Source organism: Eschrichtius robustus, chromosome 8 (genome assembly GCF_028021215.1).
Source record: "Eschrichtius robustus isolate mEscRob2 chromosome 8, mEscRob2.pri, whole genome shotgun sequence".
Taxonomy (NCBI): Eukaryota; Metazoa; Chordata; class Mammalia; order Artiodactyla; family Eschrichtiidae; genus Eschrichtius; species Eschrichtius robustus.
In genome coordinates this window covers 68337548-68365531 of record NC_090831.1, presented here as the reverse complement: position 1 = coordinate 68365531, position 27984 = coordinate 68337548, and the positions used below count along the sequence as shown (strand labels likewise).

At 37.4% G+C, this 27984-nt stretch overlaps 1 protein-coding gene across 6 annotated transcripts in view; it reads left to right on the top strand.

The window, feature by feature from the left end:
- Nucleotides 1-713: 713 nt before the first annotated feature.
- Nucleotides 714-27984, top strand: part of MIOS (meiosis regulator for oocyte development) — a 40181-nt gene continuing 12910 nt past the window's right edge. Inside the window, exons 1-8 of one of the 6 annotated variants that reach the window (XM_068550614.1) lie at nucleotides 714-943; nucleotides 1953-2052; nucleotides 3233-3299; nucleotides 6836-8177; nucleotides 8509-8607; nucleotides 21121-21375; nucleotides 24110-24279; nucleotides 26960-27025. In XM_068550614.1, the coding sequence (XP_068406715.1) occupies nucleotides 6884-8177; nucleotides 8509-8607; nucleotides 21121-21375; nucleotides 24110-24279; nucleotides 26960-27025 (1884 nt within the window). In that variant the 5' untranslated portion in view covers nucleotides 714-943; nucleotides 1953-2052; nucleotides 3233-3299; nucleotides 6836-6883. Of the gene's footprint in view, nucleotides 948-971; nucleotides 1066-1099; nucleotides 1607-1952; nucleotides 2053-3232; nucleotides 3300-6832; nucleotides 8178-8508; nucleotides 8608-21120; nucleotides 21376-24109; nucleotides 24280-26959; nucleotides 27026-27984 lie in introns of those variants that run through there. The other 5 variants (XM_068550609.1, XM_068550613.1, XM_068550610.1 and 2 more) reach the window with 5 other exon arrangements.

The following is a 27984-nucleotide window of genomic DNA, read 5'->3' as shown; positions in this document are numbered from 1 at the left end:
GTCTCAGCCTAGCAGTCAAGGAAGTGTTCCTGACACACACACCCCAAACACTAAGGGGGCGCCCCTCCTGCGAAGCGCTGTTTTAGCCCTAACTAGGCAGCCCTCTAATTGCCTGTTTCCTGCCGGGACCATATCTTTTTTGCTCACTCCAGTGTCCCCAGCATTACAGCAAGTACACAATAGGCACTCGAGACGTGTTTGTGGAATGAGTAAATGAGTGACTAAATCGTGAACCAAATACCCTGGACCTTCTACTACATAGATGGCCCACAAATAAATTTTTAATGGAAATTTATTTTTTAATATTTATTTATTTATTTGGCTGTGAGGGTCTTAGTTGCTGCACAGGGCATCTTCGTTGGGGCGTGCAGGATCTTAGATGCCACACGCAGGATGTAGTTCCCAGACCGGAGTTCAACCCAGGCCCTCTACATTGGGAGCACAGAGTCTTAACCACTGGACCACCAGGGAAGTACCTTAATGGAAATTTAAACCAATTAAATGAGCTAAAGCATCCAAATCCCTTAAAATTGATAACCCAGCTCTGAGAGGAGTCCAGCTCCCCGTGACCAGGATCCCGCCTGGGGACTCAGGGGGCGGGACCTGAGGAGATGGACCAGGGCGCTTGGACAGCAGGCGGGGCCTGCGGGGCCTGCGGGGCCTCTGGGGCCGTGGCCCCGCCCCAGGGCGGTGCGACTCCGCGGGCGGTGCGACTCGGCGGGCGAGCGAGGGGCGGGGCTCGTAGCGGGGAACTCCCCTTCCCAGGCCCAGGCAAGTCCGCGAGTCTGCGAGGCGTGGTGGTCGGGTAGTGGACCCTGGTCCTGTGGCCCTGGTTAGTGGCCGCGTCGTGCGGCCGCCATCTTGCCGGCGTGTGGACCACCCCCGTCGGGAGGGGCTGCGACTAGGCCGGAAGCGGCAGTACTAAGGCAGCGCCGCCTCCCAGGTCGGTGAGTGCGGGCCGGGCCGCGTCTCCGCTCTCGGGACCGGGAGGCCCGAGTCGAGGGCTCGGGAGCGCCAGGACGGCCGCTAGGCGCCCGGGCAAGCCCAGTTGAAAAGCCCGGGCGGGTGCGGACCCGGGGTCCTCCTTGGAGCCGAGGCGCGGGGAGTCGCGTTCAGCGCTGCGGGATAACCGCGCCGGGCTTCAGGCCGGGCCTGAGAGCTGCGAGCGGCCCGCGGGCGCGGGGACCTCCTTCGGGGTGCTGGGTCCGCGCTGCAGCCTCCACCGCGGCCGGATTGTGTAGAATCGCGTCCTCCCCTTGGACGCGAAGCTGAGCCCGCTGTCTGGAGCGTGGGAGTCGCCCTTAGATTTCTGCATTACGCGGCAGAGCAGCCAGCCTTGCTCTAGTTGTACTCTAAATAAATACTTCTTAAAGGGCCTGTCACCCGCGTAGCTCTGTCCTCTGCATATACGAGTAATGAAAATTCCGTAAAAGGATAAAGCTTCTCACAGGAGCCACGAGCATTCCTAAATTACTTAGCAAATGACTGCCTTTGCAGCCTTTTGTTTAACTATATTTTAAGGGAAATTTGGAGATATATAGAGCATCTCCTTGAAGATGGTGATGGTAGAAATTTATTGAAACTGCTACTGTTGTTATTTGTCATGGTAAGACAAGTAGAAAAGACAACAACATAAAAGGGTGATTGGATACCTTGTACACTTAGTATTATATAGATCTTCACTGTCCAGTAGCCACACAGGATTGAGATGTGCTGAAAGTATAAAATACATATTGGATTTTCAAGACTTGGTACCACAAAAAAAAGAAAAGAAAAAAAGTAGATTTCTCATTAATAATTTTACATTGATTACATGTTGAAAGGATAATATTTTTGATATGTGAGGTTAAATAATATATATTGCTAAATTAGATTTATTTCTTTTTTTTTTTTCAATGTGGCCATTAGAAAATTTTAAGTTATATGGCTTACACTATGTTTCTGTTGGACAGGGCTGTTATAGATGTTCTGGTGAGGACCACAGAATCATCATCATGGCTTTCCTTTGCTCAGAAACCATTGATGGGAAGTGAGTGCTTGTTATACTTGAAGGTGAGCATCTAAATATAAGCTGTAATTATTGCAAATCCTACCCCTTCTACCCCCAATTTTTCAATGTCTCCAGCATTTGAAAACATTAATTTCCAGGGCTGTTTAAGGGAATCGTAGTGATACTGACGCATTTGTTGATGCATAGAACTCATTTAATTTGATTGTCACAACTCTGTGAGAAGGAGATAGGGTGGGTTCTATCTCCATTTTATAGTCTTGGAGTATTAAGGGGCTTGTTAGGGTCTAGCTAGTAGTGGCTGGAGGTCTTCTGACTCCAGGCTCACTTTTCTTTGCTCTCCACCATACTCCTAGTGGTGTTTGTTCAGGAGCCAGGATCCATCTATATTGTGTTGGATTGTAAAGAAATACAGTTGACTCTTGAGCAACACGGGTTTGAACTGCATGGGTCTGCTTATACGTGGATTTTTTTCAATGGTAAATACCACAGTACTACACAATCCACAGTTGGTTGAATCTGAGGATGCAGAACCACAGATAAGGAGAAACCACTTATACAGAGGGCCAACTATAAGTTACATGTGGACTGCGTTGGAGGGTCTGCGGCCTAACCCCTGAGTTGTTCAAGGGTCAGCTGTACATTTCTTAAGAGGGTGCTTATAGATGTACCTCTGTATTCAGGGCCAGCTTCATGGTGTGTGAGCTGTGCAGTCACACAAGGCCCATCTTTAGAAGGCCTGGCACTTGGTTTAATGCTCTGCTGTCACAGTATTGAAATTCTTAATAAGTTTTGAAGAAGGGGGCCCTGCAAATGATATAGCTGATCCTTTCTCTATGCAATAATCTAGGATGGGAGTAGGGCGGTGTTGGAAAAGAATCAAAACATCTGGTCTTCTCTTTACTCCTGTGTGAATTACGCAGGGTTTGCTAGCCTCTTTCTAACTCTCAAGTTCTGTGATTCTGTATGAGTTACTGTAGTCAGATTTTGTGGATGGTAATATAAATATGTGCATAATATCAGAAGAAATACGGATGATTCTTCATTGAGAGTCATGTAAATCAAATAGTTTTTAGAATTATAGTAACACTTTCTTTTTTTTTTTAAGATGGATTTTTCCATGTGGCACCCAGGTTTTTTTTTTTTTACTATTTGTGTGAAGAGTACAGTTGTAGGAAGGAAGCCTATATAAAAAGTGTGCTTATTTTAGCATTTGTCTTTCAGTGAGGTAGGAAGATGGTCCAGATCTCAGGATACCTCCAGTTAAGAGGTTTCCTCTGTTTGCAAGGGCGTAAGTATGAATAAAGCCTTACTTGGCAGTATCTGTTCCTTCTTTTTGTTGTCTTAGCTACTTCCTGTTACACAAGGTGCTTCTTTTCCTTCTCATTCTTAAATTTTTAAATTCTCTTTAAGACTGGACATAACTTCAGCACTAGAATGCAGGTTTTATTAGTGTATTAGTTCACTTGGGCTGCCATAACAAAATACCATAGACTGGATGGCTTAAACGACAGAAATTTATTTTCTCACAGTTCTGGAGGCTGGAAGTCTGAGATCAGGGTGCCAGTATGGTCCGGTTCTGGTGAGAGCTATCTTCCTAGCTTGCAGACAGCCTCCTTCTCACTGTGTACTCACATGGGGAGAGGGCTTTGGTATCTCTGTATTTTAAGGGCACCAGTTTTGTCAGATCAGGACTTCACCCTTATGACCTCATTTAACCTTAACCTTAATTACCTCCTTATAGACTCTATCTCCAAGATAGTCACGTGGAGTCATGATTAACACTTCAACATACGAATTTTGGGGGGTCACAGTTCATTCCATAGCAATCGGGGACCTTATTTGTCCCTGTTTAGTACTGTGTTCCCAGCATTTAGAACAGTGTCTAGAACATAGAAGATGCCCCAAAATGCTTATAGAATAAACGAAAGTCAGTGTATTAGAGTGATCCTCTCAGGGTTGCTCACTGTGGGCCCTTACCCATTATTGGAACCCATTATGACAGTGGGCACTTTGCTCTTGGCTTGAGCCAACCCCTACTGGAAAGGGCAATGGGCGTAAGCATGGGGAGATTAGTGAAATTTGGAGAAAGCAGTGTGAGAGGTGTCAGAGGGAGCATTTAACAAATGCATTCATTTAACAAATGCATTCATTTAACAAGTAATTACTAAGTGTCTACTAAGTGCCCAGCACTGTGCTGGGTACTAGAGGTTCAAATGGAGAGCAAAAAGGATACTTTACCTGCTCTTAGGGAGTTTATAATCTAGTAGGAGAGATGGAGAGGGTGATTTATTTATTTTTTGTTTATTTTTAAAATTTTATTTATTTTATTTTTGGCTGTGTTGGGTCTTCATTGCCGCACACGGGCTTCCTCTAGTTGCGGCCGGCAGGGGCTACTCTTCTTTGTGGTGCATGGGCTTCTCATTGTGGTGGCTTCTCTTGTTGCGGAGCACGGGCTCTAGGCACGCGGGCTTCGGTAGTTGTGGCTCGCAGGCTCTAGAGCATAGGCTCAGTAGTTCTGGTGCATGGGCTTAGTTGCTCTGCAGTATGTGGGATCTTCCTGGACCGGGGATCGAACCCGTGTCCCCTACATTGGCAGGCAGATTCTTATCCACTGCACCACCAGGGAAGCCCGAGAGGGTGATTTAAAGGGAAGGAATGTCTTCCATTGAGAGTATATATCTAAGTAACCTGATTTAGATTGGGGAGGGGATAGAGTGTGGTTGATGTCAAGGTTGAGCAGGTTTTAACATGGCCAAGAAGGGAGGGAAGAACGCTCCAACCGGAGGGAATGGCATTTGCAAAGGTGTGGTGATGGGGGGTGGAGGATTACATTCTAGGCAATGAAAAGGCCAGTATAGCTAGAACACAGTTAGCAGGGAGGAGAACAGGGTGCATTGAGGCAGGATCAGTAGATAGGCCAAAGCATTTAGGGTTTTGTAGGTTTTGTCGAAGAATGAGAACTCTATGCTAACAGCAGTTGGAAACCATGAGAGGGTTTTAAGCAGGAGTTGGATAACCTGGATAAGCTTGTATTTTAAAAAGATCACTTTGATTTCATAAAGGCCAGAGTGGGAAGGTGAATATAAGAACTGCTGAACCAGCACCACAGGCCAGACATGTTGTCTACCTTAATTTTTTATGGAGTCAGTCTGCAGAGCTGTGAGACTCTGCAGCCTGAGTGGAAGAAAGAAGACAGTTGAGCTAGTCGGGGAAGGCAAAAGTGGCAAGGAAATGAAGAAATTGAGGGTGCTAGTAAGAATATAATTGAAATGATTGATCTTGGGCTTCAGAACTATTAAGGAAGGAAATACGGCAGTATGAGAATTCTTAGAGGCTTTTCCCAGTCATCTAAATTTTACGAGTCTATTGAAATTCTAGACTAATAATTCCTGACTGAAACTTTTACAAGATCAAAATATATGTTTGAGCTGAATTTATTTAGAATATCTTTCTTAGGAGTCTGCGCCAGGCTCTGTACCTGGTACAGGGTATAGAGAGATGAATGAACCATAACTTCACTCTTTAAGAACTGACAACATGGGTGTACAGATTCCAGTTGCCATGAAGATTATGAGTATCTTTGTTCATTTTTAATCCAGACTGTTACCTCTAGCCAGACTTGCTTAAAAACAGAAATTTACATTTTTGTAAGTAGCTTTTATTATTAAACTATCATTTTTAGCATAACTATTTTTAGTGCTTATGTGCTTAAATTACTACTAGAATATTTATCTTTTCAAAATTCCTGTTTCAAATACCTATTCGAAGTTTACAGAATTGAAAACTGAAAGAGCCTCTAATGCTCACTTAATTCAGTTTCCCAAAGTGCAGTGTGTCCTACTGGTCATAAACAGGATGATTTTAGGTAACACAGTCAAGCATTTTTAATAGTTATATATTTATTTAAGTATGTTAGAAAAAAATATATTTAGCATATTGTACCCATGACTCATGGACCTTATGATGAAATTAAAATTGATTTTCAGATTTTAAAAATGAGTCAGTTTAAATAAAAATATTAAATAATGGCACAGGTAGTACATGAATAACTAAAATTTGGGAAACACTAGTCTAAACCAGTTCTTACGTTGTACAGATAAGGACCCCCAAACACAAAGGCCTTTTTGAGGTATACAGCTAGTATATGTCAGAGCTAGGACTCCAACTCAACTCCGCTCAATACATTCCTGCTTCTTATCGTTGAAATTTGAGGAAGAAACTAGTGGCTTTGTACTTTAAATCTGCATTGTTCATTATGGTGGCCTCATGTGGCTATTTATATTAAAATTAATTAAAATTAAATAAAATTTAAAATTTGCACTGCCACATTTCTAGTGCTCAGTAGCCACATGTGGCTAGTAGCTACCATTATTGGACAGTACAAATACAGAACATTTCTATCATTGCAGAAGGTTCTGTTGGATAGTGCTGCTTTAAACTTGTTGCTTAGGTACGTGATTCATAACCCTTTAAAGTTTTATCCCCTTCAAATGGATGATACTTATTAATTTGTTCACCACACTGAAGTTATTTCAACCCTGAGGTTAAATTGAAGGTACTAGTCATAGTGCAATTCAGATAATTGATCATGGGAAATAAAACCAGAATGGAGTTCTCAGATTCCTACCAGCTCATCTTATTGGAGGAAGTTCTTCTTTTCCCCTTTTATTAATAAATATTGTCTTGAATTCATAGCAGTTAGAAGAAATATAAATATATTGAAAAACAGAGTACCTGTGTAGAAAATTTCCTGACTTTCTGAATAGTTGATTCAGCTTAGAATTGTATTTTGTTAACATTTTAAAACTTTTTATTTTTAAGCAGATTTTCAGTGAATGGACCTAACTGCACTCTTTGAGATCATCAGTAAGCATGAGTGGTACCAAACCTGATATATTGTGGGCACCACACCAGGTTGATAGATTTGTTGTATGTGACTCAGAACTTAGCCTTTATCACGTGGAATCTACTGTGAATTCAGAATTCAAAGCTGGATCTCTACGTTTATCTGAAGACTCTGCAGCTACATTACTCTCAATAAATTCAGAAACACCCTATATGAAATGTGTTGCCTGGTATCTCAATTATGATCCTGAATGTCTCCTAGCAGTTGGACAAGCAAATGGTCGAGTTGTACTTACAAGTCTTGGTCAAGATCATAACTCAAAGTTCAAAGATTTGATAGGAAAAGAGTTTGTTCCAAAACATGCACGACAATGCAATACTCTTGCATGGAATCCATTGGATAGTAACTGGCTTGCTGCTGGTCTAGATAAACATAGAGCTGACTTTTCAGTGCTGATTTGGGACATCTGCAGCAAATACACGCCTGATATAGTTCCCATGGAGAAAGTAAGACTTTCGGCAGGTGAAGCTGAAACAACATTATTAGTAACAAAACCACTTTATGAATTAGGACAGAATGATGCTTGTCTCTCTCTTTGTTGGCTTCCACGAGACCAGAAACTTCTCCTTGCTGGTATGCATCGTAACCTAGCCATTTTTGATCTTCGGAATACAAGCCAAAAGATGTTTGTGAATACAAAAGCTGTTCAGGGCGTGACAGTAGACCCATACTTCCATGATCGTGTTGCTTCCTTTTATGAAGGTCAGGTTGCAATATGGGATCTTAGGAAATTTGAGAAGCCAGTTTTGACTTTGACTGAGCAACCAAAGCCCTTAACAAAAGTAGCATGGTGTCCAACTAGGACTGGTCTGCTTGCCACTTTAACAAGGGATAGTAATATTATTAGATTATATGATATGCAGCACACACCCACTCCCATTGGAGATGAAACTGAACCCACGATAATTGAAAGAAGTGTGCAACCCTGTGACAATTACATTGCCTCCTTTGCTTGGCATCCAACAAGTCAAAATCGAATGATAGTTGTAACTCCCAACCGAACGATGTCTGACTTCACTGTTTTTGAAAGGATCTCTCTTGCCTGGAGCCCAATTACGTCTTTAATGTGGGCTTGTGGTCGTCATTTGTATGAATGTGCGGAAGAAGAAAATGATAATTCTTTAGAAAAAGATATAGCAACGAAGATGCGCCTTCGGGCTTTATCGAGGTACGGACTTGATACAGAACAGGTGTGGAGAAACCATATTTTAGCAGGAAATGAAGATCCACAGCTCAAGTCACTCTGGTATACTCTGCACTATATCCTTTGCATTGTGAGTTTTGTAAGATGAATTTGGTAGAAATGTGCTTGAAATTTGCCGGAAGGTCAGTCTGTAAATATCGTGCTGAATGTTTTATGTGCAAATGCAAGTTTCTTAATACTAAAATTCCATAGTAAAATTGTTTAAAACTGTCGAAATACTGCTTTGCAGATTGTGTAGGAGGGAGAAAAATATATCTCTACAATAGAGTAGAACCAACCACCTTCTTGCACTGATGCCTATTATGAATTGGCTCCAAATCAAAATAAATTTAGCTTTGAAATGTTTTATTATGCATCATTACTAGTATTTCCTATGCATTTAAATACTTATGAAGCAGTATACGGAAGATATGGATCAGAAATCTCCAGGCAACAAAGGATCATTGGTTTATTCAGGAATTAAATCAATTGTAAAATCATCTTTGGGTAAGAAAATTCTGTTTTATTTTCTGCAATATGTTTATAATTTTTGTACTCTTATTTTTCCCACAAATTTAGTTCTCTCAGGATAGTGTACATAAATATTCTTTTTTTGTTGTGTTGTTTTTGACTAGATATTTTTAGTGAATTGTTGCGTTAAATGCATAATTGTTCTTATATTTAAAATTCTTTTTGGAAGGAGTCTTGGTTCTTGGAAGTAATTGACTTTCCAAATTTATTCATTAATTTATTCACTATTATTGGTTTTGAAGACCCACTTTGAAAGGTATTACATTAGAGGATTTATAGGATCCTGGTTGTTAGTTCAGATTTTCTCACAGTATTTGCTTTTATAAAAACTAAATTAAAACATTTCCAACTGAAGGAGACCCCTTTTTATTTTGCTGCCTAAACCCTCTCACTTAGCTACCCAATGGTAGGTACTGTATAACTATGACATGAGGTGTGGCCTTACCTGAGGTGTCTTACCTGAAATAGTCTTTTTTTTTTTTTTAATTGCCGTAGATTCCGTTTCCATTTTTCCTTTCTGTTTTTTTTTAAATTAATTTTTATTGGAATATAGGTGCTTTACAATATTGTGTTACTTTCTGCTGTACAGCAAAGTGAATCAGTTATACATATACATATATCCACTCTTTTTTAGATTTCCTTCCCATTTAGGTCACCACAGAGCACTGATTAGAGTTCACTGTGCTCTACAGTTAGTTATCTATTTTATATATAGTAGTGTATATATGTCAATCCCAACTCCCAATTCATACACCACCCGCCCCCCCGCCCCCCGCTTACCCCCTTGGTAACTATAAGCTTGTTTTCTACATCTGTGACTCTATTTCTCCTTTGCAAATAAGTTCATTTTTCTAGATTCCATGTATAAGCGATATTATATGATATTTGTCTTTCTCTTTCTGACTTCACTCTGTATGACAATCTCTGGGTCCATCCATGTTGCTGCAAATGGCATTATTTTGTTCCTTTTTATGGCTGAGTAATATTCCATTGTATTGATATATATATGTACCACATCTTCTTTATCCATTCCTCTGTTGATTGACATTTAGGTTGCTTCCATGTCCTGGGTATTGTAAATAGTGCTGCAATGAACATTGCGGTGCATGCATCCTTTCGAATTACGGTTTTCTCTGGATATATGGCCAGGAGTGGGATTGGTGGATCATATGGTAGCTCTATTTTTAGTTTTTTAAAGAACATCCATACTGTTCTCCATAGTGGCTGTATCAATTTACATTCCCACCAACAGTGTGGAGGGGTTCCCTTTTCTCCACACCCTCTCCATCATTTATGGTTTGTAGATTTTTGATGATGGTCATTCTGACTGGTGTGAGGTGATACCTCACTGTAGTTTTGATTTGCATTTCTCTAATAATTAGTGATGTTGAGCAGCTTTTCATGTGTTTTTTGGCCATCTGTATGTGAAGTAGTCTTTGATTATTGAATGATGCATGAATTAATGTAGGATTGAAATTAATAAATTAGTTAAGAGTAAGATAAAGATGACAGAAGAGCCAAACTTACTGTTTTTTCACTGACTTCTTTAAACAGTTGTTCTTATTGTCTTTATTGGAATTGAATTGTGGGTTATATTATAGTTATCTTCCCAACCTAGGATTTGGTATCTAGTTTTTGATAGCAGTCAAATTTGGGCCCAACTCAAGCTGCTAGCAAAGCAGTTTACATTATTTAGTCAAAGAGTGGCAGTAGAAGTAATAAATCTAACTTTTTTTTAATAGGACTTTCATAAATACTCTACAAAAAAATACAAAATAAAATGCTGTTTCTTAATAAGAGTACATTAAACATTTCAATTAAATGGTTATATTATTTTTAAAGGACTTTTAAATTACTTTGGTTCACGTTGAAGATTCAGTAGACTACTTATATCATCTATTTCATTTTGGTGTTCTCTCATTAGCTCTTGACCCAAAAAAGTAAGTTTTATTATAAATGATAAAATGAAAGAGTTTAATTAGAGACTTCCATTTTTATTAATAAAAGTAAAAGGACAGTTATGTATTACCCGCATAAATAGTATTTACAGCTATATAGTAGGTCAGACCACATTGCATTCTCAGTATTCTGAGGTTTATTGTTTCTGCTGTACTTTTTTTTTTTTTTAATCCCCCCCACCTGCCACTTTCCCCCCTTGGTGTCTGTACGTTTCTTCTCTACATCTGTGTCTCTGTTTCTGCCTTGCAAACCAGTTCATCTGTACCATTTTTCTAGATTCCCCATATATGCATTAATATACGATATTTGTTTTTCTCTTTCTGACTTACTTCACTCGTATCACAGTATCTAGGTCCATCCACATCTCTACAAATGACCCAATTTCCTTCCTTTTTATGGCTGAGTAATATTCCATTGTATGTATGTACCACATCTTCTTTATCCATTCGTCTGCCAGTGGGCATTTAGGTTGCTTCCATGACCTGGCTATTGTAAATAGTGTTGCAATAAACACTGGGGTGCATGTGTCTTTTTGAATTATGGTTTTCTCTGGGTATATGCCCAGTAGTGGGATTGCTGGGTCATATGGTAATTCTATTTTTAGTTATTTGAGGAACCTCCATACTGTTCTCCATAGTGGCTATATCAATTTACATTCCCACCAACAGTGCAAGAGGGTTCCCTTTTCTCACACCCTCTCCAGCATTTGTTGTTTGTAGATTTTCTGATGGTGCCCATTCTAACTGGTGTGAGATGATACCTCATTGTAGTTTTGATTTGCATTTCTCTAATAATTAGTGATGTTGAGCATCTTTTCATGTGCCTCTTGGCCATCTGTATGTCATCTTTGGAGAAATGTCTCCTGCCCATTTAGGTCTTCTTCCCATCTTTTGATTGGGTTGTTTGTTTTTTTAATATTGAGCTGCATGAGATGTTTATATATTTTGGAGTTTAATCCTTTGTCCATTGATTTGTTTGCAAATATTTTCTCCCATTCTGAGGGTTGTCTTTTCATCTTGTTTATGGTTTCCTTTGCTGTGCAAAAGCTTTTAAGTTTCATTAGGTCCCATTTGTTTATTTTTGTTTTTATTTCCATTACTCCAGGAGGTGGGTCAAAAATCTTGATGTGATTTATGTCAAAGAGTGTTCTTCCTATGTTTTCCTCTAAGAGTTTTATAGTGTCTGGTATTACATTTAGGTCTTTAATCCATTTTGAGTTTATTTTTGTATATGGTGTTAGGGAGTGTTCTAATTTCATTCTTTTACATATGGCTGTCCAGTTTTCCCAGCACCACTTATTGAAGAGACTGTCTTTTCTCCATTGTATATCCTTGCTTCCTTTGTCATAGATTAGTTGACCATAGGTACGTGGGTTTATCTCTGGAATTTCTATCCTGTTCCATGGATCTATATTTCCGTTTTTGTGCCAGTACCATATTGTCTTGATTACTGTAACTTTGTAGTAGAGTCTGAACTCAGGGAGTCTGATTCCTCAGCTCTGTTTTTTTTTTTTCTCAAGGTTGCTTTGGCTATTCAGGGGTCTTTTGTGTCTCCATACAAATTTTAAGATCTCTTGTTCTAGTTCTGTAAAAAATGCCATTGGTAATTTGATAGGGATTGCATTGAATCTGTAGATTGCTTTGGGTAGTGTAGTCATTTTCACAATATTGATTCTTCCCATCCAAGAACAGGGTATATCTCTCCATCTGTTTGTGTCATCTTTGATTTCTTTCATCAGTGCCTTATAGTTTTCTGAGTGCAGATCTTTTACCTCCTTAGGTAGGTTTATTCCGAGGTATTTTATTCTTTTTGTTACAATGGTGAATGGGTTTGTTTCCTTAATTTCTCTTTCTGAGTTTTTGTTGTTAGTGTATAGGAATGCAAGTGATTTCTGTGCATTAATTTTGTATCCTGCAACTTTACCAGTTTCATTGATTAGCTCTAGTAGTCTTCTGGTAGCATCTTTAGGATTATCTGTGTATAGTATCATGTCATCTGGAAACAGTGACAGTTTTACTTCTTCTTTTCCAATTTGGATTCCTTTTATTTCTTTCTCTTCTCTGATTGCCATGGCTAGGACTTCCAAAACTTTGTTGAATAACAGTGGCGAGAGTGGACATCATTGTCTTCTTCCTGATCTTAGAGGAAATGCTTTCAGTTTTTCACCTTTGAGAATGATGTTTGCTGTGGGTTTGTCATATATGGCCTTTATTATGTTGAGGTAAGTTCCCTCTATGCCCACTTTCTGGAGGGTTTTTAATCATGAATCAGTGTTGAATTTTGTCAAAAGGTTTTTTTGCATCTATTGAGATGATCATATGGTTTTTCTTCTTCAATTTGTTAATATGGTGTATCACACTGATTGATTTGCATATATTGAAGAATCCCTGGGATAAATCCCGCTTGATCATGGTGTATGATCCTTTTAATGTGTTGTTGGATTCTGTTTGCTAGTATTTTGTTGAGGATTTTTGCATCTATATTCATCAGTGATATTGGTCTGTAATTTTCTTTTTTTGTAGTATCTTTGTCTGGTTTTGGTATCAGGATGATGGTGGCCTCGTAGAATGAGTTTGGGAGTGTTCCTTCTTCTGCAGTTTTTTGGAAGAGTTTGAGAAGGATGGGTATTAGCTCTTCTTTAAATGTTTGATAGAATTCACTTGTGAAGCCATCTGGTCCTGGACTTTTGTTTGTTGGAAGATTTTTTTTTTAATTTTAATGCACATACTTTTATAATTCTTTATTTATTTATTTTATTTTTGGCTGTGTTGGGCCTTCGTTTCTGTACGAGGGCTTTCTCCAGTTGCGGCAAGCGGGGGCCACTCTTCATCGCGGTGCGCGGGCCTCTCACTATTGCGCCCTCTCCTGTTGCGGAGCACAGGCTCCAGACGCGCAGGCTCAGTAGTTGTGGCTCACGGGCCCAGTTGCTCCGCGGCATGTGGGATCTTCCCAGACCAGGGCTCAAACCCGTGTCCCCTTCATTGGCAGGCAGACTCTCAACCACTGCGCCACCAGGGAAGCCCTGTTGGAAGATTCTTAATCACAGTTTCAATTTCGGTGCTTGTGATTGGTCTGTTCATATTTTCTATTTCTTCCTGGTTCAGTCTTGGAAGGTTATACCTTTCTAAGAATTTGTCCATTTCTTCCATGTTGTCCATTTTATTGGCATAGAGTTGCTTGTAGTAGTCTCTTAGGATGCTTTGTATTTCTGTGGTGTCCGTTGTAACTTCTCCTTTTTCATTTCTAATTTTATGGATTTGAGTCCTCTCCCTCTTTTTCTTGATGAGTCTGGCTAAAGGTTTATCAATTTTGTTTATCTTCTCAAAGAACCAGCTTTTAGTTTTATTGATCTTTGCTATTGTTTTCTTTGTTTCTGTTTCATTTATTTCTGCTCTGATCGTTATGATTTCTTTCCTTCTACTAACTTTGGGTTTTATTTGTTCTTTCTCTAGTTCCTTTAGGTGTAAGGTTGGATTGTTTATTTGAGATTTTTCTTGTTTCTTGAGGTAGGATTGTATTGCTATAAACTTCCCTCTTAGAACTGCTTTTGCTGCATCCCATAGGTTTTGGTTCATCGTGTTTTCGTTGTCATTTGTCTCTAGGTATTTTCTGATTTCCTCTATGGTTTCTTCAGTGATCTGTTGGTTATTTAGTAACGTATTGTTTAGCCTCTGTGTGTTTGTGTTTTTTACGTTTTTTTCCCTGTAATTTATTTCTAATCTCATAGCGTTGTAGTAAGAAAAGATGCTTGATATGATTTTAATTTTCTTAAATTTACTGAGGCTTGCTTTGTTACCCAAGATGTGATCTATCCTGGAGAATGTTCCGTGTGCACTTGAGAAGAAAGTGTAATCTGCTGTTTTCAGATGGAATGTCCTATAAATATCAATTAAATCTATCTGGTCTATTGTGTCATTTAAAGCTTGTGTTTCCTTATTAATTTTCTGTCTGGATGATCTGTCCATTGGTGTAAGTGAGGTGTTAAAGTCCACCACTATTATTGTGTTACTGTCGATTTCCTCTTTTATAGCTGTTAACAATTGCCTTTTGTGTTGAGGTGCTCCTATGTTGGGTGCATATATATTTATAATTGTTATATCTTCTTGGATTGATCCATTGATCATTATGTAGTGTCCCTCCTTGCCTATTGTAACATTCTGTATTTTAAAATCTATTTTATGTGATATGAGTATTGCTACTCCAGCTTTCTTTTGATTTCCAATTGCATGGAATATCTTTTTCCATCCCCTCACTTTCAGTCTGTATGTGTCCCTAGGTCTGAAATGGGTCTCTTGTCGGTAGCATATAGACAGGTCTTGTTTTTGTATCCATTCAGCAAGCCTGTGTCATTTGGTTGGAGCATTTAATCCTTTCACATTTAAGGTAATTTTCGACATGTGTGTTCCTATTACCATTTTCTTAATTGTTTTGGGTTTGTTTTTGTAGGTCCTTTTCTTCTCTTGTGTTTCCCGCTTAGAGAAGTTCCTTTAGCATCTGCTGTAGAGCTGGTTTGGTGGTGCTGAATTCTCTTAGCTTTTGCTTGTCTGTAAAGCTTTGATTTCTCCATCAAATCTGAATGAGATCCTTGCTGGGTAGAGTAATCTTGGTTGTAGGTTCTTCTTTTTCATCACTTTAAATATATTGTGCCACTCCCTTCTGGCTCGTAGAGTTTCTACTGAGAAATCAGCTGTTAACTTTATGGGAGTTCCCTTGTATGTCATTTGTCGGTTTTCCCTTGTTGTTTTTAATAATTTTTCTTTGTCTTTAATTTTTGTCGTTTGATTACTATGTGTCTTGGAGTGTTTCTCCTTGGGTTTATCCTGCCTGGGACTCTCTGCACTTCCTCGGCTTGGGTGCCTATATTTCCTTTTCCATGTTCGGGAAGTTTTCGACTACTATCTCTTCAGATATTTTCTTGGGTCCTTTCTCTCTCTTGTCTCCTTCTGGGACCCCTATAATGCAAATGTTGGTGCATTTAATGTTGTCCCAGAGGTCTCTTAGGCTGTCTTCATTTGTTTTCTTTCTTTTTTCTTTGTTCTGTTCCACGGCAGTAATTTCCACCATTCTGTCTTCCAGTTCAGTTGTCTGTTCTTTTGCTTCAGTTATTCTGCTATTGATTCCTTCTAGTGTATTTTTCATTTCACTTATTGTATTGTTCATCTTTGTTTGTTCTTTAAACATTTCTTGCATCTTCTCGATGTTTGCCTCCATTCTTTTTCCGAGGTCCTGGATTATCTTCACTATCATTATTCTGAATTCTTTTTCTGGAAGCTTGCCTATCTCCAGTTCATTTAGTTGTTTTTCTGGGGTTTTATCTTGTTCCTTTATCTGGTACATAGTCCTCTGCCTTTTCATTTTGTCTGTCTTTCTGTGAATATGGTTTTCATTCCACAGGCTGAAGGATTGTAGTTCTTCTTGCTTCTTCTGTCTGCCCTCTGGTGGATGAGGCTATCTAAGAGGCTTGTGCAGGCTTCCTGATGGGAGGGACTGGTCTAGCTGTACTTTGATATATTTCAGGGAAAAGCCAATACACTGCCTCTGAGGGTAATAAGCAAGGGGGGAAAATGGAATATCTTTATATGTTTCTGGTGCAGTAGAGACAACAAACTGAGTATCCTGTCTTGAGTCAAGAGTAGTCTTTACCCAAACTAAAAAAGACTACTGTTGGAAAGATTATCTCATTGATAGACTTTTGGCTTTTTGTTTGGTTTGGTTTAGATATTTTGTTTCTGCAACCCAAAAAGAAAAAAGTAGAGAAATGACTGTCAAAGATGGCAGTCCTAAGTTCCAGTCTTTTCTCTGGCCATACTTCTTTTCTAATTGTATCTCTAATAATTCAACACATAGCAAGTCAACACATTGAGCCATCTTGCCCACCATTACCTAATGCACGAGTTTACTAGAGCTAAATTTTAACTTTGGTGACAGATAATATATACTGAGTGCTTACTATGAATTCGACATCATACTAGTTGCTTTCTCCATGTTACTTTAATTCTCACAACTGTAATATGAGGTAAATTTATTCATCCGTTCGGCAGGTATTTATTACTTGCTCACTGTATGCCAAGAATTCTCCTAGGAACTGGAGACATAACTGTAAACAAGATAGCTAAGTCTCTTCACTCATGGAGACTATACAAGATAGATATCATTCCTGCTCTTGGGGGGTTTACATTCTACAGTTGACCCTTGAACAAGGAGAGGGGGTAGTTAGGGTTGCTGATCCCTTTTACGCCACTCAAAAATCTGCATACTTCTATTTCTGCCTGAAAAACAAAGAAATTGATAAATGACTCATTCAAGGACAGGAAGCTGAGACAGTTTGGTAGAATCAGGACTCAAACCCTCGTTCTTTTGTTTCCACATATTGTGATCTTTAATCGAACACTAACTTTTCCCCACATTTAGAGATCTCTAAAATGAAAACACAGGTACTATCTTTATTGAAAACTGTGTTTAAGTGGACCCATGCAGTTCAAACCCATGGTGTTCAAGGGTCAAGTATACTTCAGAATATGGACAAGTAAATAGTTATAATATGAGGAAGAACAGACAATTGTGTATAGAAGAATTCATAATCCGGTTTTAGGAGTTAGTGATGGTTTCCTGCGAGAGGTAAAGGCAAAGACAGGGTTCAGACAGGGAGCAGCATATGCAGTGATCCCAGAGGAGAGGGAGCATAGCACATTCAGTGTTGCAGGAACAGAGCGTGAGAGAGGACGCGAAGAGAGAATTGAGGCAGTGGGGTAACCAGGACTTAGAAATCATGGTAAGGGTTTAGGGAAATTTGTGTTTTAGAGCTGTCATTCTGTGTGTGGAATGGATTGGAGAGGATCAAGATTGATAGCAGGGACCTCAGAAGCCACAGTTATCAGGCAAGATATGATGGTGTTCTTACGAAGGTAAGTGGCAGAAGAGCTAGAGGAATGTGGATAGAGAGTGGGACCGAATTTAATTAATCGGATACAGGGGATGGAAGGGAAGGAAAAATGAAAGCATGCTAAGGCAACTGGGATAATACTAATAGCAGTTAATTAGATAGGCATAACATAGGAAGAATGCATTTGAAAATAAGAAAAGAGTTTATTTGGGGATAAATTTGATATAGCTAGATAGAGATGTCCAATGGGCAAGAAATGTAGGTTGAAGAAAGAGGTCATCCATTTTAATTAATTCTTTCAAGAAATTTGACTGTATGAAGGAGGATAAAAAGATATACAGAGATAGCGGCAGGTGAATCTGGAGTCATGGGAGGGCTTTTGTGTTGTTTTTGTTTTTAACATGGAATTGATTAAAGAGTGTTCAAATGCTGATGAGAGGAAACCCTTAGAAAGAGGTTGGAAGATGCAGAGTAAAGAGGCTGAAAAGCAGAATTCCTAGGAATGGGATCCAAAGCACAGGTGAAAGATTGGCTTTAGACACAGGAGGATGTACACCTACTCCACAGTAGGGAAAGGGGAAAGGTATGCAGGTTGTTTAATGTTCAGTGATCAGAGGCTGACAGGTTTTCCACTTGATGGCTCCTACTTTCTCAACATAGTAGGTTTGCTTGTTGAGAAGAGCAGGGAGGCTGTGGAGAGGCGATACAGAGAAGTGGAGAGAGAGTTGTCTTGAGAAGTGGGAGGACTGTGGGGCAATGTTGCTTTAGCAGAAGAAAGAATAAAGGACAGTGGGCCAAGAGAGTTAAGAATACTGGCAAGAGAATGATTCATTTGTTGGTCCTTGGGATCTAACTTGGATAGGGAGGAAGATGACAGAAGACTAATAGGTAAAGATATGAGTGGTCAAGAGATTGTGAGGTTGAGATTGTGAGCTGGAAGGCTATGAGGTTGTGGTTAGAAAGTGGCTCTTTTGGAGAAGGAATAATTTGGAGTGTGTCCGTGATAGGAGTGGGTAGAATCTTGGAGGTGTAGGCCAGTGGAGATAAGGAAGCAAAGGAACAGAGAGGCTAGTTTTAGCGAAGGGCCACGTGTTGAAATCAGTCAGGAAGAAGAGAATGCATGCTCTGAGGGAATGCCTTGTATGTCTTGTGGAGCACGGTCACAGGGTTGTCAGTAGGTATAATTCCTTCCTTTTAAGATGGCAGAAAATTATATAATGTTGGTCAGCTTTCCATCCAACATGATGAAAATATTTTTCATACTTACATGGTAAACTGATGTAGAAAGCATGTCTGTTAAGAAGAATTACTTTAACGGGCAGAATTGCTGGGATTTAGGTTTTTAAGAACAAAAATGTTCTTATAAACACTGGATAAACTTACTGCTTTGTTATTATGTAGATGTAAAAATGCAACAAACTTGTATCTACAAATAGCGTAGTGTCCGCCTGATGTAGTATTTGAAATAAAAAACACTTTTTGATGTTTTTTAACGTTTAAGTGAACTTGTTTCACTTGTTTCCCTCACAACCATCATGAAACATTGATTTTATTATTTATATATAGGGTAGTCTCAAATTTGGGGATACAATCTTGTCACTTTAGTATTGCATAATGTGTATCAACAGATTTAAATTAATCATATTTTAAAATTCATGCATACTAAAAATCATAATATGACTATGTACTTAAAAACCTACAATAATATCACATTGCTTATTTGATAACCCGAATTTCCTGTAGCAGTGGGAAGGTCTCTGAGCAGCCAAAATAATGTGGCACAATATCCATGCACTTACAGGATACTTTTCCACCTCCTAGCAGTGAACTCTTTGGATTCATACACATTGATCTCTATTCCATGACACAATTTCTAGAAAATAAAAACTCTAAGAAACTAGAAATTATTAAGCTGTGAGGAATTGTTTAACAAATAAATTGCTTTTTGTTCACCTGCTTAAAATTCTTACTTTTACCATTAATTAAATAATATCATCAGCACTGAATCCAAAATTTATACGGGCGATAAGAAAGTAAATACCTTATAGTACATCTGCAGCTTGTTCTACATGAAATTTAATGACTACATACTATTTAAACAGTTTAAGTTTGTTATTCAGAATAAAAAGTCTTCTTTAATTTTTAACATAAGTGTTTTATTAACTTTACCATTTAATTCTAAGTTTTCTCAGAGTTCTTGAAATCTCACTTTCATAAGCTATAAGTGATTTTGTCTTCACTGACTTCCCTCATGGTTGCATATAGAGCAGCACAGTTCCTCTTTTTGATGTGCAGGCATTCTCTTTCTTTTTTCTTTTTTGGCTGCCTTGGGTCTTCGTTGCTGTGCGTGGGCTTTCTCTAGTTGCAGTGAGTGGGGGCTACTCTTCGTTGCAGTGTTCGGGTTTCTCATTGTGGTGGCTTCTCTTGTTGCGGAGCACGGGCTCTAGGTATGCGGGCTTCAGTAACTGTGGCTCGTGGGCTCTAGAGCGCAGACTCGGTAGTTGTGGCACCTGGGCTTAGTTGCTCTGCGGCATGTGGGATCTTTCCGGACCATGGAGTGAACCTGTGTCCCCTGCATTGGCAGGTGGCTTCTAAACCACTGTGCCACCAGGGAAGTCCCTACAAATGTATAATTACTGTATTATATGTAACTATATAAATGTAGGATGGTGTAAATTACTACTAATAAAAGACATTTGTAATGTTGGACATTCTTGCTTCCTAATTCCTAACTCAGTTTATTCTGAAAATCCTTTTTGTTAAAATAAGAACAGATAATTAATGACAATTTTGATGGTAAAACTTTCTAGAACTTTTAAGAATTTGAGTTGCAATTAATAGAGTCCTTAAGTTTCATCTTTCTTTTACCTTAATTTGGCACCAAGTATCATCTTACGTGAGATTATCCCCCCGTTAGGATCAGCTGCCTTGATTGCAATCTAAGTAATGTTACAAGAATTATTTAAATTCCTTGTGAAAAGAAAATGAGGCCATAAAGTCTCCTGGTTTAGTAAGGGGGGGAGAACCTTCAAATAATTCCTATTGTATTTTAGCTTAGTACTTAACCTTTCAAAGTACTTTGATGTTTTTGATCTCATTTTTTTTCATATAGATGTATATATTCATACATAGAGTGGCAGAAGGGGGAGGGAGAGAGTGTGAGTATCGGACCTCAAACACTGGGGATACCTTTCAAATAAAAAAAGAAAAGATGCCAGCCCTTTTGGAGCTTATGTTCTAGTAGGAGAGGAGATAAGACTGAAAAATAAATTAAATAAAATATGGGAGCTTATGTTAGTGCTAAAGGACATAGAGGAGCCAATGGTTAGTTAGGTAATACAGGTGGCACCCTGTTTTAGATGAGGTGGTCAGGGAGGCTGCTCTGAAGCAGTGACTCAGCGTAGCCCATCGAGCATTGACTGTTAGTCCCACAGCTCCTTCTGGTAACTCGGGGAAATGTGTACTTAGCAACATGTGAAATGTGTTTTGTTTGTGGCATGTTTTATACCTATGCTATCATGAAATTGTGGCTGAGAAGTTGAATATTTAAAATCTAATGTTGAAATAGTCCTATGTAAAACTGGCTTATTTTCCAAATACATATCAAAAACTAATAAACAATAATATAAAGGTGTTTCTCTTTTTAGGAATGGTGGAAAGCAGCAGACATAATTGGAGTGGGTTGGATAAGCAAACTGATATTCAGAATTTAAATGAAGAGAGAATCTTAGCTTTACAGCTTTGTGGGTGGATAAAGAAAGGAACGGATGTCGACGTGGGGCCATTTTTGAACTCCCTTGTACAAGAAGGGGAATGGGAGAGAGCTGCTGCTGTGGCATTGTTCAACTTGGATATTCGACGAGCAATCCAGATCCTGAATGAAGGGGCATCTTCAGAAAGAGGTATTGGGTTATATAATAAGGTAGTTGCCGTTCATAGAATCCTTGAAAGAAAAGATGCTGGTAATTGTTAAAACTCTAATCAGTATTTTTGGTAAATGTTTTTGAAAGAGAAATTAGCACAGAACTGTGTCTATTAAAGTAAATGTTTAGTCCGTCCGTTTTGTTTATTGAAAAAGAAAATGTCTTAATTGTCTTTTTAATATTATAAGGAATGCTCAAGTGTGTTCATTTCGATGTTTTTTCCTTGAAGATAGTTCACATACATTCAAAAAATGTATTTTCTTTGAGATTAGGGCTACTTTAGTTTGTAAGCATTTTTATGGCAAACATTTGAGTGTATTTTAGTTTATGCTTTATTTTTTGTATGGTTTTTGGTTGACTTTTGGGAAACTGAATGACACTTTTAGTTAGACTAACATAGATTCTTATAAAAATCATACTTCGATCTGCAAAAGTGTTTCTACTTGAGTCTGCTGATTTGAACATAGTTTCCATTTACTATTTTTTTGAAAAAGAAGAAACAAAGATATGTGATAAAGTTTTCACCCTGACATTTTGCAAGAGAAAACTCAGAGAAATAAATCTTAATCCAGGAATTCAGTTTTTTTCTTATTGGGAATATTTCACTTCAAGATGTATATATACCTCGCAGTTTTTAATACACCTGGCCGAATTATTTATGAGTATTCAGAATACTTAATTTTTATTTGCTGGTCCATTTTGAAGCTATTACAGTTCTGTGGTACCATAGGAAAAGCACCTGAAATTAACTGTAATCTATTTACTTGCAGTCTAAAAGTTGAAAAAGCTAATGTTTTGCCCAGATTGCCCTCTTTTCCTTCAGTTTTGCTGTAACATAAGTCTTCCCCATTTTGAGAGTGCAGTAGAAGATACGTGGTGATGGAAAAAAGAATTGATATTTAAAGCCATTTCTAATTCTAATTTTACTACGATCTGAGAGCATGATAATCCTTGTCTTGTGTACCTGGAAAATTTGGTGTTAGATTTAAACACCCATACTAACAGTAGGGGAAAAGTATCTTTTCAGTGATTTGAATAACCTGGTTGAGGACTGGAGATTTCTGTGAATCAAATATTCCTTTCCATTTGGAGATAAATTGTTCTCAGCAGGATTCAAAGAAGATATTCCTTTGTTGTTGTTATTTCTTAATGTTAAAGTCAGAAAGAGAAAAACAAATACCGTATGCTAACACATATATTTGGAATCTAAAAAATAAAAAAGGTTCTGAAGAACCTAGGGGCAGGGCAGGAATAAAGACACAGGCATAGAGAATGGAGTTAAGGACATGGGGAGGGGGGAGGGTAAGCTGGGACGAAGTGAGAGAGTGGCATGGACATATATATACTACCAAATGTAAAATAGATAGCTAGTAGGAAGCAGCCCCATAGCACAGGGAGATCAGCTCGGTGCTTTCTGACCACCTAGAGGGGTGGGATAGGGCGGGTGGGAGGGAGACGCAAGAGGGAGGAGAAATGGGGATATATGTATATGTATATATAGCTGATTCACTTTGTTATAAAGCAGAAACTAACACACCACTGTAAAGCAATTATACTCCAATAAAGATGTTAAAAAATGAAGGAAGCAAGGAAAGGAGGGAGGGAAGGAGGGAGGGAGAGAGAGAGGGAGAGAGAGAGAAAGAAAGGAAGGAAGGAAAGAAAGAAAGGGAGGGAGAGAGAGAGAGAGAAAGAGAAAGAAAGAAGGAAAGAAAGAAAAAGAAAAAAGACTTTAACAGAGTAAGCACAGGAAGCAGGCACAAAATAACTTGGGGAAAATGTTTATAGAAATGAGGAACAGCCTATTAAGAACATAAAGTGGGAAATGCTGTTTCATTTGGAAAAAAGGAGTAAATGATTAGGATCAAGAAACCCAATAAAGTTGCTATAATAAATGTAGAAAACACTTAAGAGTAAAAGCTAAAGATGAATTTAATTTTCTCTTTTGAAGCGCTGTTAGACGGCGAGGCAGCCGTAGGGCTGACTGCCGGGCTAGCAGCTCATCAGCAGCCGTATACACTGCTAAGAACAAATGTTTAAAAGACTATTGGTAACAAATGCTTTGTTGCAAATATGTCTAAATACAGTTCTGTGATCATTTTGATCGTTAATTTTGTCCTAGAAAAATTAAAAGTATAATACTATAATAATAATTTGGTCCTAGAAAAATTAAAAGTATAATACTATAATAAGAATGCTGAAATATTGGCTTTCAGTACTTTGCTGATAAAACATATACATAAGCATGAGCATTATATATGTAAGAATAGGAAAACAAATGATTTTGAAAATTGTAGTCCTGAGATACAATCATATTTACTATCAACACTTTGAAACATCTCCACATAAATTAACTTGTTGATGAAGTTGGCAATGATTCTGATAGTATTGCTTCACTACTCTTCATTTAGGTCCTAAGCTAACATACTGTGTAGGAATCTGCCTGGGATGAAAACTTGAGAATTAAAAGATGTGCTTGTCCTGCACAGGGTTTGCAATATGGGTAGAAGTTTTGTAAGAATGGAAATTTTTGCTTGTGGTTCTTGCCAGATATTCTAGTCTGTGTCAAAACCCTTATTCTAATGGGCTTATTTTTCTGGGGGGTAAATTCACCCTCTGATCTTTATTTGTTATAGTTGACAAATATAACAGGAGACATTATAGGAGACATTAAGCTTTTGATTACTTTGATTAGCTGTCTCTTTTTAATATGCAGGTGATCTGAATCTTAATGTGGTAGCAATGGCTTTATCGGGTTATACGGATGAGAAGAACTCGCTTTGGAGAGAAATGTGCAGCACTTTACGATTACAGTTAAACAACCCGTATCTGTGTGTCATGTTTGCATTTCTGACAAGTGAAACAGGATCTTATGATGGAGTATTGGTAAGCTAATTTCTGTTTCATGAGACTCTCCTTTTAAAATAGGAGTTTTTAATCTAAATTTTGTTAAAATTTTCAAATGTCAGTTGCATAAAATAATGTCATATTTTGATGCATTTTATATTATTTAAAATAAGGTATCTTAAACATTTGGAGTTAGCCGATAGCAAACTGAACTTGATTTTTTTTAATGGTTTTAATAGTATAATTTACAGACATTGGAGGAATAAGATTTTATCCTTTAGCTTAGAAACTGAGCTCTAGAACTCTACAGCTATAGAAACATGCATATTATACTGAAATATAATCTTTTAAATGTGTGTATGACGTTTTTGTTTTTGGCTTTTTTCTTAGTTAAGTAAATCAGTACATGATCAGTTATGGTCAGGATAACCATGTATCTTGTCTGAGTTAGTATTTGTCATTCACAGACACGTACCAGTTTGGAAGATAAATTATATGATCACACTACTTATAGTGGACTATTTTATTTTTTCACTATTTGGTCTTTTCATTGCTGGTTTTTTTTTTTTCTTTCTCCTGCTTTAATCACTTATGAACACATCACCAAATAGGTTCTTTGTCACAAAGTGCAGAAAGAAAGAAGTGAGGGTTGCTTATCAGTTTTAGTTATTGGGTTTTAAGCTTCACCTTAGTACCACAACTTTCTTGACATTTGTTGGGCTTCTTTCTAGCACTGAGAAGAACCTTCCAAGGCAAAATGTATTTCTATTTTTTTTTTTTTGCAATTGTAGCATTTATTGGGTTGGCTAAAAAGTGCGTTCATTTTTTTCTGTAAGATGGCTCTAGTAGCGCTTTTAACTTCATTCAAAACAATTTTGTTAGATTGTATTGTGACTGTAAAAGGCACCTGGAACAGTTCTTTGCTCAAAAAGATAAAAAGTTTTGGGAAGATGGAATTATGAAGTTGCCTGAAAAATGGCAGAAGGTAGTAGAACAAAATGGTGAATACATTGTTCAATAAAGTTCTTGGTGAAAATGAAAAATGTGTCTTTTATTTTTACTTAAAAACTGAGGGAACTTTTTGGCCAACCCAATATTATAAAATACACATTGATAATTGATTTAAATGTCAGTTCCGAAGAATTTATAAAAACATGTATTTTATTGAGATAAATGAATGAATATGTTAATAAATGTTGTTAGTGTCCATTTTGGCAGTTCGTTATGTGTTTTGTTCATTACTTTTAACAAATTACTATTGAACCTTTCTAACCACTTCAAATTAATATCCAAGAGCATGTTGGGGTTTTTTTGTTTTGTTTTTACGATTATTACTCTTTGTTGTTAAACAGAAGACTTTAAATGTTGCATCTTGAAGAAATAAAATGATACTTTTAGGAAGTGGTAGAGGACAATGAAGACTAGAAAAAGAAATGGATTGTTCAGATTTTAAATTGATAGAGAAGTATATTGTCTCAATGTTAAACTTCTGTATTTTCAATTAAGTGACCTATTAAAAATACCTTCTTACACCTAAATAAGTAAGGGATGTCATATCTTGAGTAGGAAGTTTATATTGATATTTCCAAGCTGTTTCAGGAGTGTCCCTGATTATACTTTATATGTAAATAATGATAATTATCATTGTTCTTTTTAAAAAATTGTTAAGTTATAGTAATCTAGTGAAAAGTTTTGAATTGGGAAATCAGAAGGTAAAGGTCTGAGTCCTTGCTCTGCCACAGTTACCTTAGCTGGTCAGTTATCTTTTTTGGGTTTTAGTTTTTTCAGCTGTAAAATGGGGCAGAGAATATTTATAACTCTTTCCAGATCAAAATTGTAACACATGCGACATAGTCTAAGAGTTAAATCTAATTTTTACCAAATGTGTCCCCTTTTTAGGGCAGAACCATATTTATAATTGAGAAAACACACTAAGGTATCAACTGAAGTGATCTTACGTTTAAAGGAGGAAAACTATATTTCATGGAAGACTTCAGTGGAAATAGGATCCTTTATCCACCCTTAAACTATTTTTTACTTATCACAAAATTAATTGTATCTTTCTACATTTATAGTAAACACTTTTCAAAATAGTGTTTTACATTATTGACAAGAATACAAAAATTTAAGAATTTATCATAATGCCTCTTATTTTGCCACAAACCACCTATATGAGAGTATTTTACAATAGCCACAAAAGTGTGTCTATTTACTTATAAGGTATGTTTTAAAATTTTGTGTTTAGAAACATGTATTGATATTCTTTCTAAATCCTGAGCTGGTATATTTACTGGTAATTCACAGATTTCCTAGACTTGTTGATTAACTTAGAAGCCAAGGAAAGGTTTCCTCAGTTTCACTAAAATTAATTTCTATGATGAAAGGACTACATGGCATCTTAAATGTGATAAACTGTTCACCATTGCTTCTGTTTTATGTTAAAGTTATATAAGACAGAACTGGAATTTTTTTAAACTAAATTGGTCAGTTTAAGAGGTAAATCTTTACTTTCTACAGACAATAACCTTAGCACTGAGTTTCCTGAGAGTTACATTAAGAAAAACATCTTAGGCGATCAATGGCTCTGCCAGTATATACACAGTAGCTTGTTAATACATTTGAAAATCACAATATGTATTAGGTATAAAATACCTAGTCTGCAAAAATTTATAACTCACAGCACCGGAAAGTAACTCCTTGCTTTTCCTCTTCTTTTCAGTATGAAAACAAAGTTGCCGTACGTGACAGAGTGGCATTTGCTTGTAAATTTCTTAGTGATAGTCAGGTAGGAACTGATTTAATTCCATATTTCAAGTGATTAATATTTACTGTCACTGGATTAAGAAACTAATCTTTATGTATAAATATGTATCTGTGAGGTTTATATATAAATTCTTCTAAAAAGTGAGGTAATAATTTCTTACTAGATTGAGATATTATAAACATGTGTCATACCTAAATTTACTTATTTAAGAATGCTGATTTAACAAGGACCTACTGTATAGCACGGGGAACTATACTCAATATCTTGTAATAATCTATAAGGGAAAATAATCTGAAAAAGAATAGATATATATGTGTATAACTGAATCACTTTGCTGTACACCTGAAACTAAAAACATTGTAAACCAGCTATACTTAAATAAAAAAAAAAAATGCTGACTTAATATTTTAGTTTATTTCTGTTGTGGTGAGTGGGTTAATCAGTAGATAAAGATGTTAAACTCACCTCTTAGCGATGCTATCAAAGGATTCCTTCATTTTTTAATACAATAAACAGCTAGCACATGAATATGCTGTGTAGATAGTGAGAGAGAAATGCACATAAACAACTAGTAATGTGTTGAGTACTACAATAATGAGAAAGTGCTGGGGAACATAAAGCCATCTTGGCTAGAGTTTGGGGTAGGATAAAGTCAGGCAAGACCTTATAAGAAATGGTTTGTTTTTGTGTTTGTTTGTTTAGGATAAGATTGTAAAGGACCCATGAGCTTTACAGATCAAAATCCCAAAAGAGATTTACAGGTTCTTTTTTTTAAAATTTTATTGAAATATTGTTGTTTTACAGTGTTGCGTTAATTTCTGCTGTACAGCAAAGTGACTCAGTTATACCTATATGCATTCTTTTTTATATTGTTTTCCATTATGGTTTATCACAGGAGGATATTGAATATAGTTCCCTGTGCTATACAGTAGGACCTTATTGTTTATCCATCCTATATATAATACAAGAAATGGTTATTG